Source organism: Plecotus auritus (genome assembly GCF_963455305.1).
Source record: "Plecotus auritus genome assembly, chromosome: 1".
Taxonomy (NCBI): domain Eukaryota; kingdom Metazoa; phylum Chordata; class Mammalia; order Chiroptera; family Vespertilionidae; genus Plecotus; species Plecotus auritus.
Genome location: NC_137770.1, coordinates 177,713,334 through 177,727,999, shown reverse-complemented (window position 1 = coordinate 177,727,999; position 14,666 = coordinate 177,713,334). Strand labels below are relative to the sequence as shown.

Below are 14,666 nucleotides of genomic sequence, written 5' to 3'. Positions count from 1 at the left end.
TATAATATAGATATGCTTTTATTATGTTATTGTAGTATAATTCTACCTGTGAATTTTTTAATATTTATAAACAGATCCAGGGGTTGATCTTTCTATTTCAGCAACTGACATATGGCATGTGATAGGACAGTTTTTTTCAGTTTGATCTAAGTATATTTTTCCTCAATATCATTTCAGAGCCCTGTAGAAAAATCAAGGAGTGCTTCAAAACTTCCAGTGAGAATCCCTTAGTAATTAAAAAGGTAAAGGAACAACTATTTACAGTACCTATTTAGTTTTACTTTTATCATTTCCTCTCCTCTTTCTTCTTCATGTACTTTTCTGAAAAGATACCATCTTTCACAGTATTTCTACAGCTTTATTTAAGCGTAATTAACATGAATAAAATGCACATACAGGGTGAGGCAGAAGTAGGTTTACAGTTTTTTTGTATGGAAAACAATATAATAAATAGTTATTAATAAATAATATTGCAAGAATAAACTGTGTACTCACAGTTGTAAACCTACTTTTGCTTCATTTTGTACTTAAAGTACACAATTTGATGAGCTTTGATAAATATATATCAACACCATGGGAGCCACTATGGCAATAAAAGTTTTCTCATGACCCTCGTCCTCCCATGGGCAAACGCTAAAAATTTAGCATGCAATTTTTAGGATTTTATATAAATGGAATTATATAGTGAGGTTCCTTTTTTTAAAATCTGGTTTCTTTAACTCAACATAATTATTTTAAGATTTATCCAAGTTGTTTTCCTATATAATAAAAGCCCAATATGCTAAGTGTACAATTATCCAGTTGTCTGTTCAACCAATCAAAGCATAATATGCTAATGATATGCTAAGGCCACTCAACTGCTTACTATGACGTGCACTGACCACCAGGTGGCAGAGCAGATGCTCCGACCTGTAGGTTAGCTTGCTGCTGGGGTCCGGCCTATTGGGGATGAGAAAGATGGGCTGTACATGCCCTGTAGCCCTCCCACAGCCCCTCCCCAGCTAGCCAACCTCTCACATCCCTCCCTGGCCCCAGTCGTGCACTGGTGGGGTCACTCGGCCTGGCATGCACCCTCTCGCAATCCAGGACCCCTCAGGGGATGTCAGAGAACTGGTTTCAGCCCCATCCCTCAGGCCAGGCTGAGGGACCCCACTGGTGCATGAATTCATGCACCGGGCCTCCTCTAGCATGCCAATAAAAAGGATAGTTCATTCCTTTTTTTTTCCTTTATCGATTAAGGTATTACATATGTGTCCTTATCTCTCCATTGTCCCCCCACCCCTACTCATCCCCTCATCCCCCTAGTATCTGTGTCCATTGGTTAGGCTTATATGCATGAATACAAGTCCTTTGGTTGATCTCTCTCCCATACCCCCACCCTCCCCTACCTTCCCTCTGAGGTTTGACGGTCTGATCGATGCTTCTCTGTCTCTGGATCTGTCCGTGTTCATCAGTTTATGTTGTTCATTATATTCAACAAAGGAGTGAGATCATGTGATATTTTGGCTTATTTCACTTAGCATAATGCTCTCCAGTTCTATCCATGCTGTTGTAAAAGGTGAGAATTCCTTCTTTTTTACCTCAGTGTAGTATTTCATTGTGTAGATGTACCACAGTTTTTTAATCCACTCATCTGCTGATGGGTACTTAGGCTGTTTCCAAATCTTAGCTATGGTAAGTTGTGGTGCTATGAAGATAGGGGTGCATATATCCTTTCTGATTGGTGTTTCTAGTTTCTTGGGATATATTCCTAGAAGTGGGATCACTGGGTCAAGTGGAAGTTCCATTTTTAGTTTTTTGAGGAAACTCCATACTGTTCTCCACAGTGGCTGCACCAGTCTGCATTCCCACCAGCAGTGCACGAGGGTTCCTTTTTCTCCGCATCCTCACCAGCACTTGTTGTTTGTTGATTTGTTGATGATAGCCATTCTGACAGGTGTGAGATGGTACCTCATTGTCATTTTGATTTGCATCTCTTGGATTATTAGTGACTTTGAGCATGTTTTCATATGCCTCTTGGCCTTCCTACTGTCTTCTTTCAAAAAGTATCTATTTAGGTCCATTGCCCATTTTTTGATTGGATTGTTTACCTTCCTTTTGTTAAGTGGTAAGAGTTCCCTGCAGATGTTGGAGATTAAGCCCTTATCGTTGAAAACATTGGGAAATATGTTCTCCCATGCAGTGGGCTTTCTTGTTGTTTTGTTGATGGTTTCTTTTGCTGTGCAAAAGCTTTTTACTTTGATGTAGTCCCATTTGTTTATTTTCTCTTTAGTTTCCATTGCCCTAGGAGCAGTATCAGTGAAGAAATTGCTTCGGCAAATGTCTGAGATTTTACTGCCTGTGGATTCCTCTAGTATTTATAGTTTCCCATCTTATGTTTAAGTCCTGTATTCATTTTGAGTTTATTTTTGTGTATGGTGTAAGTTGGTGGTCTAGTTTCATTTTTGCATGTATCGTCCAATTTTCCCAACACCATTTGTTGAAGAGACTGTCTTGACTCCATTGTATGTTCATGCCTCCTTTGTCAAATATTAATTGAACATAGTGGCTTGGGTCAATTTCTGGGTTCTCTATTCTATTCCATTGATCTATATGTCTGTTCTTGTGCCCATACCAGGCAGTTTTGAGAACAGTGGCTTTGTAATACAGCTTGAAATCTGGTATAGAGATCCCACCTACTTTGCTCTTCTTTCTCAGGATTGCTGTGGCTATTCGGGGTCTTTTTTTATTCCAGATTAATTTTTGGAAAGTTTGTTCTAGGTCTGCGAAATATGCCATTGGTATTTTAATGGGGAGTGCATTGGATCTATAGATTGCTTTGGGTAGTATGGACATTTTAATGATGTTGATTCTCCCAATCCATGAACATGGTATGTTCTTCCAGCTGTTTATGTCTTCCTCTATCTCTTTTTTCAGCGTCCTGTAGTTTTCTGCGTATAGGTCTTTTACCTCCTTAGTTAAGTTTATTCCTAGGTATCTTAATTTTTTTGGTGTGATGGCAAATGGGATTGCTTTTTTAGTCTCTCTTTCTGTAAGTTCACTATTGGTGTATAGAAATGTCATATATTTCTTGGTGTTAATTTTGTATCCTGCTACCTTGCTGAATTCATTTATTAAGTCTAATAATTTTCTTATGGAGTCTTTAGGGTTTTCTATGTACAGTATCATGTCATCTGCAAATAAGGACAGTTTTACTTCTTCTTTTCCAATTTGGATGCCTTTTATTTCTTCTTGTCTGATCACAATGGCTAGTACTTCCAGTACTATGTCGAACAGAGTGGTGAAAGTAGGCATCCCTGTCTTGTTCCTGTTCTTAGGAAAAATGGTTTTAGTTTTTGCCCATTGAGTATGATGTTGGCTGTAGGTTTGTCATATATGGCTTTTATTATGTTGAGGTATGATCCTTCTATTTCCACCTTGTTGAGAGTTTTATCAAGAAAGGGTGTTGGATTTTGTCAAATGCTTTTTCTGCATCAATTGATAGGACTATGTGATTTTTATCTCTCAATTTGTTTATGTGATGTATCATGTTTATTGATTTGCAGATATTGTACCATCCTTGCATCCCTGAGATAAATCCTACTTGGTCATGGTGTATGATCTTTCTGATGTACTGCTGGATCCGATTTGCTAGAACTTTGTTGAGGATTTTGGCATCTATGTTCATGAGGGATATTGGCTTGTACTTCTCTTTCATTGTGTTGTCTTTATCTGGTTTTGGTATTAGGGTAATATTAGCTTCATAGAATGAGCTTGGAAGTGTTCCTTCCACTTGAACTTTTTGGAATAGTCTGGGGATGATAGGTTTTAGTTCCTCTTTGAATGTTTGGTAAAACTCCCCTGTGAAGCTGTCTGGCCCCAGGCTTTTGTTTGCTGGAAGCTTTTTGATGACTACTTCAATTTCTTCCATAGTTGTCGGCCTATTGTGATTATTTGATTCTTCCTGATTGATTTTTGGAAGTTTGTATTTTTCTAGGAATATGTCCATTTCCTCTAGGTTGTCTAGTTTGTTGGAATAGAGTTGTTCATAGTATTTTTAACAATCCTTTGTATTTCTGTGGGGTCTGTTGTTATTTCTCCTCTTTCATTTCTGATTTTGTTTATTTTGGTCCTCTCTCTTTGCTTCTTGGTGAGCCTGGCTAGAGCTTCATCAATCTTGTTTACCCTTTCAAAGAACCAGCTCTTGGTTTCATTGATCTTTTGTATTGTTTTTTGTTTTGTTTTTTGGTCTTTATGTCATTTATTTCTGCCCTGATCTTTATTATCTCCTTCCTTCTCCTCACTGTGGGCTTTTCTTGTTGCTCTCTTTCTAATTCTTTATGTTGCAGAGTGAGATGATTTATTACCATTTTTTCTTGCTTTTTGAGGTAGGCCTGCAGAGCTATAAACTTCCCTCTCAGGACTGCTTTCACTCTGTCCCAAAGATTTTGGATTGTTGTGTTTCATTGTCATTCGTTTCCAGGTTGTTTTCAATTTCTTCTTTGATATCTTTGGTAACCCAATCATTGTTTAATAGCATGCTATTCAGCTTCCAAGTGTTTGAATATTTTTGATTGTAGTTTATTTCTAATATTATGCCATGGCGGTCTGAGAAGAGGCTTGATACGATTTCAATCTTCTTGAATTTGTAGAGACTTTGCCTGTGTCCCAATATGTGGTCTATCTTTGAAAATGTCCCATGTGCACTTGAGAAGAATGTATATTCCATGGCTTTGGGATGAAATGTTCTGAAGATGTCAATTAAGTCCATCTGATCTAGTGAGTCATTTAGGATTGCTTTTTTTTTTTTCTGATTTTTTGTCTAGAGGATTTATCCAGTGGTGTCAGTGGGGTATTAATGTCTCCTGCTATGATTGTATTGTTGTTGATCTCTCCCTTGATATCTTCCAGGTGGTTTTTTTTTTTTTATGTATTTGGGTGCTCCTGCATTGGGTGTATATATGTTTACCAGGGTTATATCCTCTTGTTGTATCAATCCCTTTAGTATTATGAAGTGGCCTTCCTTATCTCTTGTTATAACCTTCACTTTGAGGTCTATTTTGTCAGATATAAGCATTGCTACCCCAGCTTTTTTTTTTTTCATTTCCATTTGCCTGAATGATATTTTTCTATCCCCTCACTTTCAGTCTGTGTGAGTCCCTTGTTCTGAGGTGGGTCTCTTGTAGACAGCATATACAGGGGTTATGTTTCCTTATCTATTAATCCACCTGATGTCTTTTGATTGGAGCATTTAGTCTGTTTACTTTTAAAGTTATTATTGATAGGTACTTGTTTATAGCCATTTTTATTTTTTGTGCCTGTGTTCCTCCTTCCCTTTTTATTTCTTCTTTTTACACCAGTCCCTTTAGCATTCTTTGCATTGCTGGCTTGTTAGTGATAAACTCCCTTAGCCTTTTTTTTGTCTGTGAAGCTCCTTATTGTCCTTCAATTTTGAATGATAGCCTTGCTGGATAGAGTATTCTGGGATTCAGACCTTTGCTTTGTATCACTTTGTAAATTTCCTTCCATTCCTTTCTGGCCTGATGTGTTTCTGTTGAGATATCATTTGATAATCTAATGTGAGATCCCTTGTACATAACTTTCTGTCTCTCTCTTGCAGCCTTTCAGATTCTCTCTTTGTCCTGAACGTTTACCATCATAATTACAATGTGTCTTGGTGTGGGTCTTTTCAGGTTCATCTTGTTTGGGAATCTCTGTGCTTGTGTCATTTTTTTCTTCCCCACATCAGGGAAGTTTTCTGACATTATTTCTTTAAATAGGTTTTCTAATCCTTGTTCCTCTTCCTGTCATTCTGGCACCCCTGTTATTCATATGTTGCTTTGTTTCATGTTGTCCCAAAGCTCTTTAGGCTCTCCTCCTGTCTTTTAATTTTTTTCTCCAACTGCAGTTCAGTTTGGGTGTGTTTTGCTTCCCTGTCTTCTCATTTGCTAATTTGGTTCTCCACTGGTCCTAGTCTACCATTGAAATTTTCTATGGTGTTTTTTTTTTTATTGCAGCTATATCACTCTTTATTTCTTCTGGATTCTTACATAAGTTGTTGATTTTTTTCATTTATCCAGGTTATGAAATGTATGACCCTTATTTTGAATTCTTTTTCTGACATATTGCATTCCTCTGTTTCACTTAGCTGCTTTTCTGGCTATTCCTCCTTTTCTTTGGAGGTTTCTTTGTCTCCCCATTTTTGCTCTCACCGAAGGTTCTAGGTGTTGAGTCGTGCAGCAGCTGTTCCTCAGTTGGTGGTGGCTCCTCTGGTGGGCGCTGCTCACAGCAGTGGTAGCTCCTCTGGCTGGAAGGGTTAGGCTGCTCACATAGTTGCTTCTCCTCGAATGGGGGTGGGCTGCTCACGTGGCTGCTGCTCCTTGGACAGGGGTAGGTTGCTTGCAGGGCTGCTGCTCCTCATACAGGGGTGGGCTGTTTGCACCACTGCTGCTCTTCAGATGGAGGCTGGCTGCTCGCAGGGCTGCTGCTCCTCAGATGGGGCCAAGCTGCGTGATGCTGCTGCTCCTCGGATGGGGGTGGGCCGCTCACGTGGCTGCTGCTAGCTAGGTTACGGTACCCTGGGCTAAAGCATTGGGCTAGCCAGAGGGGAGCATGCTTCAGAACTCACAGGAGCCCACACCCGGGGTGGCTGGAGTTTCAGTGACCGTGGACCACAGCTGAGGCAGTAGGTCCCTGGCAGGGATGGCTGTAGAGTCCCAGGTGTTATCTGAGGGCATTCTGGGTGGAGGTGAGGCTGGGCTCCCAGTCACAGCAGCTCTCCCTTCAAAAAAGCGTGGCCTCTGTGGAAGAGCCAGCCACTCCGGGACTGTTTGCAACCATAGCAGAGGCTGCCTGGTTAGGTGAGCCCGGTCAGCCTGCCCCTGAAGGTCCTGCAGGACCTAACTGTGACACACACACACACACACACACACACACACACACACACACACCCCACACATCCACACACTCCTCTTTTGCTCCCTCACTCACTCACACTCTCTCCCTCACTGCCGCCTTCTTCTTGCCTCTGTAGTTGGGTCTGGAGTGTTATTGACCTGTTCCTGGATGGAGTCTCCTCTCCGGGTGTCTGGTTATGTAGCTTGCTCTCTACCACATTGGCCAAACAGGATAAAACTCACCTGGACAAAACACAATACAAAGGGAACAAATCATGAATGTACTAACGACACCAATAACCCCACTAGAGAAAAGAGAATTAGGGGAGAGAAAAGAGAGCACAAATGATATCAAAGAGAGAAAAAAAAATGGTATGAGAGAAAAGGAAAAAAAGAAAAAAGGAAAAAAAAAATATATATATATATATAACACCAGAGAACAAATAAACCAAAACATACAAACACCAAATACCCAGTAAAGAAGGTGGGGGCAGAATCTTATATACAGAAAGTAAGGTTAAGGAATTGGATGAATATGGGGAGGACCTCAGTTCAGCATAGAGGAAATAGAAAGAGGATGAGTGGATAAGAAGAAAGAGAAAGAGAAGAAAAAAATAATTAAAAAAATGTTTAATTTCATTTAAAAAATAGGACAAAATAAAAAATTAGAATGATGAAAAATAATGCAAAAAGAAATAGAAAATAAAGAAACAAATGAAAAAAGGAAAATAAAGAAAAAAAGAGATAACAAAATAATAATAAAATAAAAATGAGGGCTGATTTAAGATCCCACTCTTCTGTACTGTCTGCTGCTTCTCAGTTTCCTATTGCTGGGACTGAAGGCCCCTCTTTAGGCCAGTCCCTTGTGGGCTCTCAGGGATTATTCAGGTGTTTTTTTTTTGTTTGTTTTGTTTTGTTTTTTGTATCCTTTTTACCACTTGGGGTGTAATCTGGGTGTGGCTGTATTGGTTGCCTGGAGACTGCAGGGAGGGGCTATCTCTTTAGGAGAAAATGGCTGCCTAGGTCCAGCACATCAGGTATGACTCAGCACCATACTCTCGGCCACCTCTTCCCGACCCTCTCCTCCCCTGGCCTCTCCAAGTCTGCACCTCCACCTGCACCTCAGCCATGGGTGAGTGTCTGTATTTGAAAGGTCCTATGAACTAGGTTCAGTGAACAAAAGCAAAGACCAAAAAGAGGGGAAAGAGCTGCACCACTGCAAGCCTCTCTATTCCCAGCATGGCTGGATGTTATTCGATTTAGTTGCTCATTCTATCTGTTCCAGGACAAGGCTCGGGACATGACCACCTATTCTGCCACCATTTTGTCTCTCCCCAGTTCATTCCTTTTTACTGCTGAGGAGTATTCCCACAATTGATCTACCATTCACCTGTTGGTAGACATTTAGCTTGTTTCCAATTTTTGACAAAGGTACAATGAACATTTGTGTATAAGTCTTTGTATGGAGATGCATTTTCTTTTTTCTTGTGTAAATAGCTAGCAGTAGAATGACTGTGTCTTATAGTAGGTATACGTTAAATTTTTTAAGAAACTGCCAAACTGTTTTTCAAAGAGGCTGTACCATTTTATATTCCTGCCAGACTTTCCTTTACATCCTTAGTATGGTCAGTATTTTTATTTTAGGTATAAATCTTCTGCCACATATATATTTTGAAAATATTTTCTTCCAGTATGAGGCTTCCTTATTTTTGTAATCTTTTGAAGAGCAAAATTTATAATTTTGATAAAGCCCAAATTTGAAATTCTTCTATTATAGTTTCAAATGCACTTGGTATTTCTTCCTCTATGCTGCAATGACTAGAACCTCTAGTACAATGTTGATGGATCTGATGCGATCAGACATCCTTGACCTACCTAAATCACTTGGGGCAAGCATTCAAACTTTCACCACTAAGTATGATGTTAGTTTACTTTATTCATAAATGTCCTTTATATGGCCGAGGATATTCCTTTTCATTCTTACTGTTCTGAGAATTTTTCTTATAAATCAGAAACAGGGGTTGGGTTTTGCCAAATGCTTTTTCTGCATCTATTTGAGATGATCCTATGATTTTTCTTTTTTAGTCTATTCATAGGGTGAATTACATTGGACAACTTTCAAATGTTAAACTACATAATATCCAAGGTTAAACTAACCTTGCATTCCTGGGGGAAAACCCAAGTTGGTCATGACATGTTATCCCTTTTATATAATTTTATAATATATTGTTTAGAATTCTTATGTCCATGTTTATAAGGAATATTTGTTTGCAGTTTATCTGTAATGTCTTCTCTGCTTTTGGTATCAGCATAATACTGCCATAGAATAAGTTGGGAACTCTTTAATATTCTGGGAGATTTTATGTAAAATTGGTATTATTTTTTTTCCTTAAAAGTTTATAAGAATTCTTCAGTGATGCCATCAGGGCTGGAGTTTTATTTGAGTAAAGATTTCTTAACTACAAATTTAATTTCTTATTTTCATAGATATAGACTATTCAGGTCATCTATTTTTTCTTTAGTAAGTTTTGATAGATTACATTTTTCAAGAAATTTGTACATTTTCATCTAAGTTGTTGTATTTATTGATATAAAGTCATTCATATAATATCTTTTTAATGATTATATGATTTTTTTCTTCTTGATATATATAGCCAGAGGTTTATGAGTTTTATTTATCTTCTTAAAGACTCAGCTTTTCATTTCATTGATTATCTCTATTGCTATATTTTTCTATTTCCATTTAATTGATTTTGGCTTGTATCTATATAAGATGAAAGTTTAGGTCATTGATTTGAGACTTTCTTCTTTCTAATATAATCATGTATTATTACAATTTTTTCTATAAATACTGCCTTGGCGGTATCCCCAAAACTTTATTATTTTGAAATTTCCTTTTCATTCTGTTCAAGATACTTCCTTTTCATTTCTTCTTTTACCCATGAGTTACTTAAAATTGTTATTTAATTTCCAAATATTCGGGAAATTTTTAAGATATCTTTATGTCCTTGATTTCCAGTTTAATTCCATTGTGGCCAGAGAATATACTTTTTTTGAAACCTTAAATTTGACAACCATTTCTATTATAAAGATGAAGCCTGATCCCCATGATGGGCTTATCAGAAATATTTCTGGCAGTGAGCACCAGGGCTCCCGAGCTTTTCAAATTCACAGTGATGGGTATCAGCTAACAGCAGGATCTAGTCATATTGTGTTAGGACATCTTTGATCTCCTTTTTGTAAGCCTCATTCACATATTTCTGGCAATAGGCCACTGGACTTTAGAGAAGAACTGGCAGATTGCATAAATATAGGCAATGTGACCAACACCCTTTACAGGGACATGAATGTCTATACCAGCTAATTGCTCTTTGCCCAGAATACTTTGAAAGTTTTGAAATTAATTGAGATTTGTTATATGGCCCAGAATATGGTTGACCTTGATAAATGTTCCAGGTGTCCATGAAAAGGAATGTTCACTCTTCTGCTGTTGTTGGGTAGAATGTAACATAAATATCAATTAAGTCAAATTCAAGTCTTCACTGGCTTTATTGATTTGCTGTCTACTTTTTCTATTAATTATTGAGAGAGGTGTTAAAATATCTGACTATAATTGTGGATTTCTTTTTTTTTCACTTCTATCATTTTTTAAACATGTCATATTAACCTTTTTTATTAGGAGTATAACTATTTAGATTTGTTATGTCCTCTTGATGAAATAAACCTTTAATCATTATAAAATTACTGTCTTCAACCCTGATAACATTATTTGATTTGAAATTTATTTTGTTATAGAATTGCTCAGGTTTTCTATTTCTTCTTGAATTGATTTTGGTAACATATTCTTTTTCTAAAAATTATTAATTTCACATAAATGTTCAAATTTATCAATAATTTTATACATAATATCCTCATATCATTTTTAAAATATCTGCAGGATCTGTTATATGTACTCTTTTACATATCAGTTTTGTTAATTTGTATCTTTTTCTTGATCACTTTCAACAGTTTATCAATTTTATTACTATATCAGAGAATAAATGTTTGTGTTTTTTATCCTCTGTATTATATATTTCTTTTCTATTTTTTTAAAATAACTCTTTAATCATATATACATAAGGGGAGTAAAGGGCAGCACCAGGCTTGCAGGGGAAGAGAGCAGTGTGTTCTCCCTTTGTCCCAATGTCAGCTTGGCACAGTTCTGAGATCACACACATAAGTGGGCTGGGTTGGGAAGTAGAATAAGGGAGAGGACTGAAGAGAGATAGGCAAGAGGGTGGAGGCAAGGGCTTGCAGTAGTCTCAGTCAGTAGACTCCAACACAGATTCACTTAGCGCAAGGTCCCAGTAGTGTTTAGCCCCATGCTTTTTGAAATGCTCCCAAGCCATATTCTCTTTAGGGCACTGTTTGAACTTCATATCCCCAAAGCTCTGGTCTTTGGCTGTACCCTCCCAGACTAGTACACATTTGTTGGTTTTCTTCACAGCTTCCTCATCGGATTCCTCCTCATCATCTCCCTTTGTGTTAGATGTCTGTTCATCCTATTTTATCCGATGCAGCATATGATGCTTAAATTTCTTCTGGGACTTGGGGCCCCATTCCACTACTACCACGTTAACATCCTTGTGCAGTACCACCACCCCTGTCAAGTACAGTTGCCCAGCATTGGCCTCAATCTTGAACTTCTTGGCTGGTTTGCTCAAATTTCTAACTCTATATACAGCTATGTGTACCCCCTGTGAAATGTCTTCTTTAAGCTTTTTAATTTTCTTAACCTTTCTCTGTTCTGCTGTAAGTTTTCGGGCAGCGTTGGCCTCTTCATGCACTTTCTGTCTTTTTGCCATCTGAGCTCTGACATGGGCTTCTACATTCATGGGGTCTTGAACAGCTTCTGTTCCTAATGCTCGCATCAAATTAGAAATTCTCACTTTGGGTTCTGGACGAGGCATCTGGAGGAGTAACTGGTGTGTCATTGGCAACTGGAGGGTTGCGCTGGGCTGGATGTTCAACAAGATTTGTGATTCCAAAATAATCTTCTCTCTTGGGATTTTGCTCTGTAAGTTCAAAGCCATTGGGGATGATATAAGAATCCCACCACTCAATTTCAGGAATATCTCCTTCCTCTAACTCCTTCTTAGGAGCAATGAGAGCCAGCCTAGTTGAAGTATGGATGCCTGTTTTTTGAGCTGCTTGTGAGATCATCTCTGCCTGCAGCTTTTCCAGTTAAGCCTTTGTCCGTAATCGTTGGGCAATCTTCTCAAATTTGCCCTTGTCATGGAATTTAAAAGTGCGTCTTTGCTGCTGGGAAGCAGCAATTGAAACTCGGGGGTCAAAAAGGGTATTGGATTCCATGTCTTCTGATGGCTTTTCTTTAAGCTGTTGCTTGAATTGTTCCTTCTTCACCACACGAATATTGGCCTTCAGAGTAGGCATTCGGTGTGTCAGCTCAATCTCCTTGCCTGTTGCATCTACAGTGCGACCTTGCTCATTGAGAATCAGTGGTGTAGATTTAGTTTGATCTTTTAATTCAACCTTTGGGGGAGCACTGCCCATGGCATGAAGATTGGCCAGGCCCACCATATTGGCATTGCCAATGAGCCCTGGCTTCAGTGCCAGCTGGGCTTGGATGCGGGCTTGTAGTTTAGCTGCTTTCCTTGCCTTCTCAATGGCATCGTTCATGAAAGTGGCGGCCTGGGAGAGCTGAATAGTGTTGCCAATTGGAAGTCACTCTGGTTGGGAGGAAGAAGGAGTGTTTGGCTGAGGTGTAGGGGGGCTGATGAAACTCAGTTGTTTTTTCCTCTCCTTGATTTGTCATGTTGCTGCCTCCATCATCTGTTTGATCTGGAGCTTAGTCAGCATGCGAGGGAACTCTGAAGGAGGCCCAGGGATCACTTCTGGCTTCTCTTCTACCTCCTCAAAACGGGGTATCCGTCACTTCTTTATGCCTGATGATTCCTTGGAGATCTGAGTCATCACCAAACACTTCCTTTAGCTCTCATTTTCTGCTGCTGTCACTACTAGACCTGGAATGTCTAGAGCTTCAGCCTTCCTCTACAGCCTCAGTTTGTCCACAAATCGGAGAGCAGAATCATCAAGAAAAGGTTTCAGATGGTCAGCTGCCTTCTTCTTGTCCATGCCCTTCCCCACACAGTTCAGTGCTGCTGTGACCACTGTGGGCTCTGAGAAACCCAGTACCCTCTTCACTGTCTTCTCTATCCATGGTTTTTGCTCATCCAGCTCCCTCTTAGTGCTATTCTTCAGGAAAAGGAGTTTAGCTCAAATGGAGTTCTATACTGCACCTTACAAACTTCAGCCCCTGAGACGGAGCCCAAATGTTACACCGGAACCGGAAACCCTCTGACTGCCCGACATTCTGCCATCGCTAAGGCCACAGGGGCCTCCACCTCGCGGTCCTCCAACACGTGTCGGGGGAGGGCTGGGCTCTATTTTGTTGATTACTATTACATTTTTTCTTCTTTCCATTCACATACTTATTTTATTGTTCTTTGTCTAGCTTCTTTTATCTTTCTAATGTATATATTTTAAAGCTATAAATTTCCCTCTGAGGATTGCTTTAGCTGTTTTCATAATTTTTGCTATGTAACATTTTCAGTAGTTAAGTTAAATTTTTTTCTAATTTGCATTATATTTCTTCTTGAGTCACAGCTCAATTGCTGGATATCATGTATGAAAAATTATGTGTAGGAATCTGAAGCCCATGGTAAATGAATTTCCTTTGGGAGAGAATTTGTGCTTTCTTCTATAGGAACCCCAAGACCCTATAAGCCTAAATCAATTTAAACCAAGTTTAAACCTTGATCTCAGGCTATATTTCTTCAAGTACTGTTATATTTATAGGTCACCTTCACCTTAAGAGGATAGCCCTTGGTTGGCTCTTGTCTGGGTCCTGAACTTTAAGTCCTATTTTTCAGGACCTTTAGATCAAAAGGAAAGTTCTCATTCTCCAAAATCAATGATTTAAGGGCCAAAATGGCTACTGCACTGGTTAGCTTCAAGTTTCTCACTTCCCTTTCACTTTTGACCTATTAGTCTCTATTTAATTCACTCCTTGACATTGTTTTTATTGTTGTTGTTGTTGTTGTTTTATTTTAGTCTGCCTTTAGTATACTTAGTGGGAGGGTTACTATTCCCCATAACTAGAAGTCTACATAATAAACTTAAACAAAAGAATGCATCTAAAAACAATACAGCTTTATTTTCACTAAACATCAACAGTTAAACATTGTTCAATCAAGCCCAGTCATCATAGTCCCCAGTTGTTGACACATTCAGCCACTAGTTTCTGTGTGTCTTTGTATATCACTTGCTTCTGAAGGTTAAAAAGCCTTTATTGGAATACGCACACCTATCTATACCTGCTTGGACTTCATGCTCTTACAACCTTTTTTTTTTTTTTTATTATTGGCAAACAGAATATTTTACCTCCCAAGTCAAGAAAATAGACTTTCTATTTCCTTTTACAGCTAATTAAGGGAAACAATTAAGTTTTCTTCTCTAATCCTCCAGCTTTTAGCTGACATTTAGCGGAATAAGGAGGCAGCAGTTCACGCTATCTAGTCCCTTCACAGACACACCACAAAACCTCTTGAATATCTTTTCCGATCATAAAAGAGAAATACTCCCAACTCAACAGAAAATCTTACTATGTGTCATGAGTTTGTTCTTATCTGAAACAGCAATATAAATAAAATTTACACATTAAACGTTTAAAAATTACTATGTTGATGTTCAATCAAGGGTTTTAAATGCTTTCACAAAAAGTAAATAATG

At 38.6% G+C, this 14,666-nt stretch overlaps 1 protein-coding gene and 1 pseudogene across 2 annotated transcripts in view; one reads left to right on the top strand and one right to left on the bottom strand.

Moving 5' to 3' along the window:
* LOC308245498 (uncharacterized protein C4orf17) overlaps positions 1-14,666 on the top strand; it is a gene marked incomplete at both ends in the record, with an annotated part of 43,708 nt that overhangs the window by 20,934 nt on the left and 8,108 nt on the right. Inside the window, one exon of the mRNA XM_080662849.1 lies at positions 178-242. Within this exon, the coding sequence (XP_080518975.1) occupies positions 178-242 (65 nt within the window). The remainder of the gene's footprint in view (positions 1-177; positions 243-14,666) is intronic.
* LOC308252919 (U4/U6 small nuclear ribonucleoprotein Prp3-like) lies at positions 11,177-13,115 on the bottom strand (annotated as a pseudogene). Its single transcript has one exon. The product of its transcript is annotated as a U4/U6 small nuclear ribonucleoprotein Prp3-like (transcript).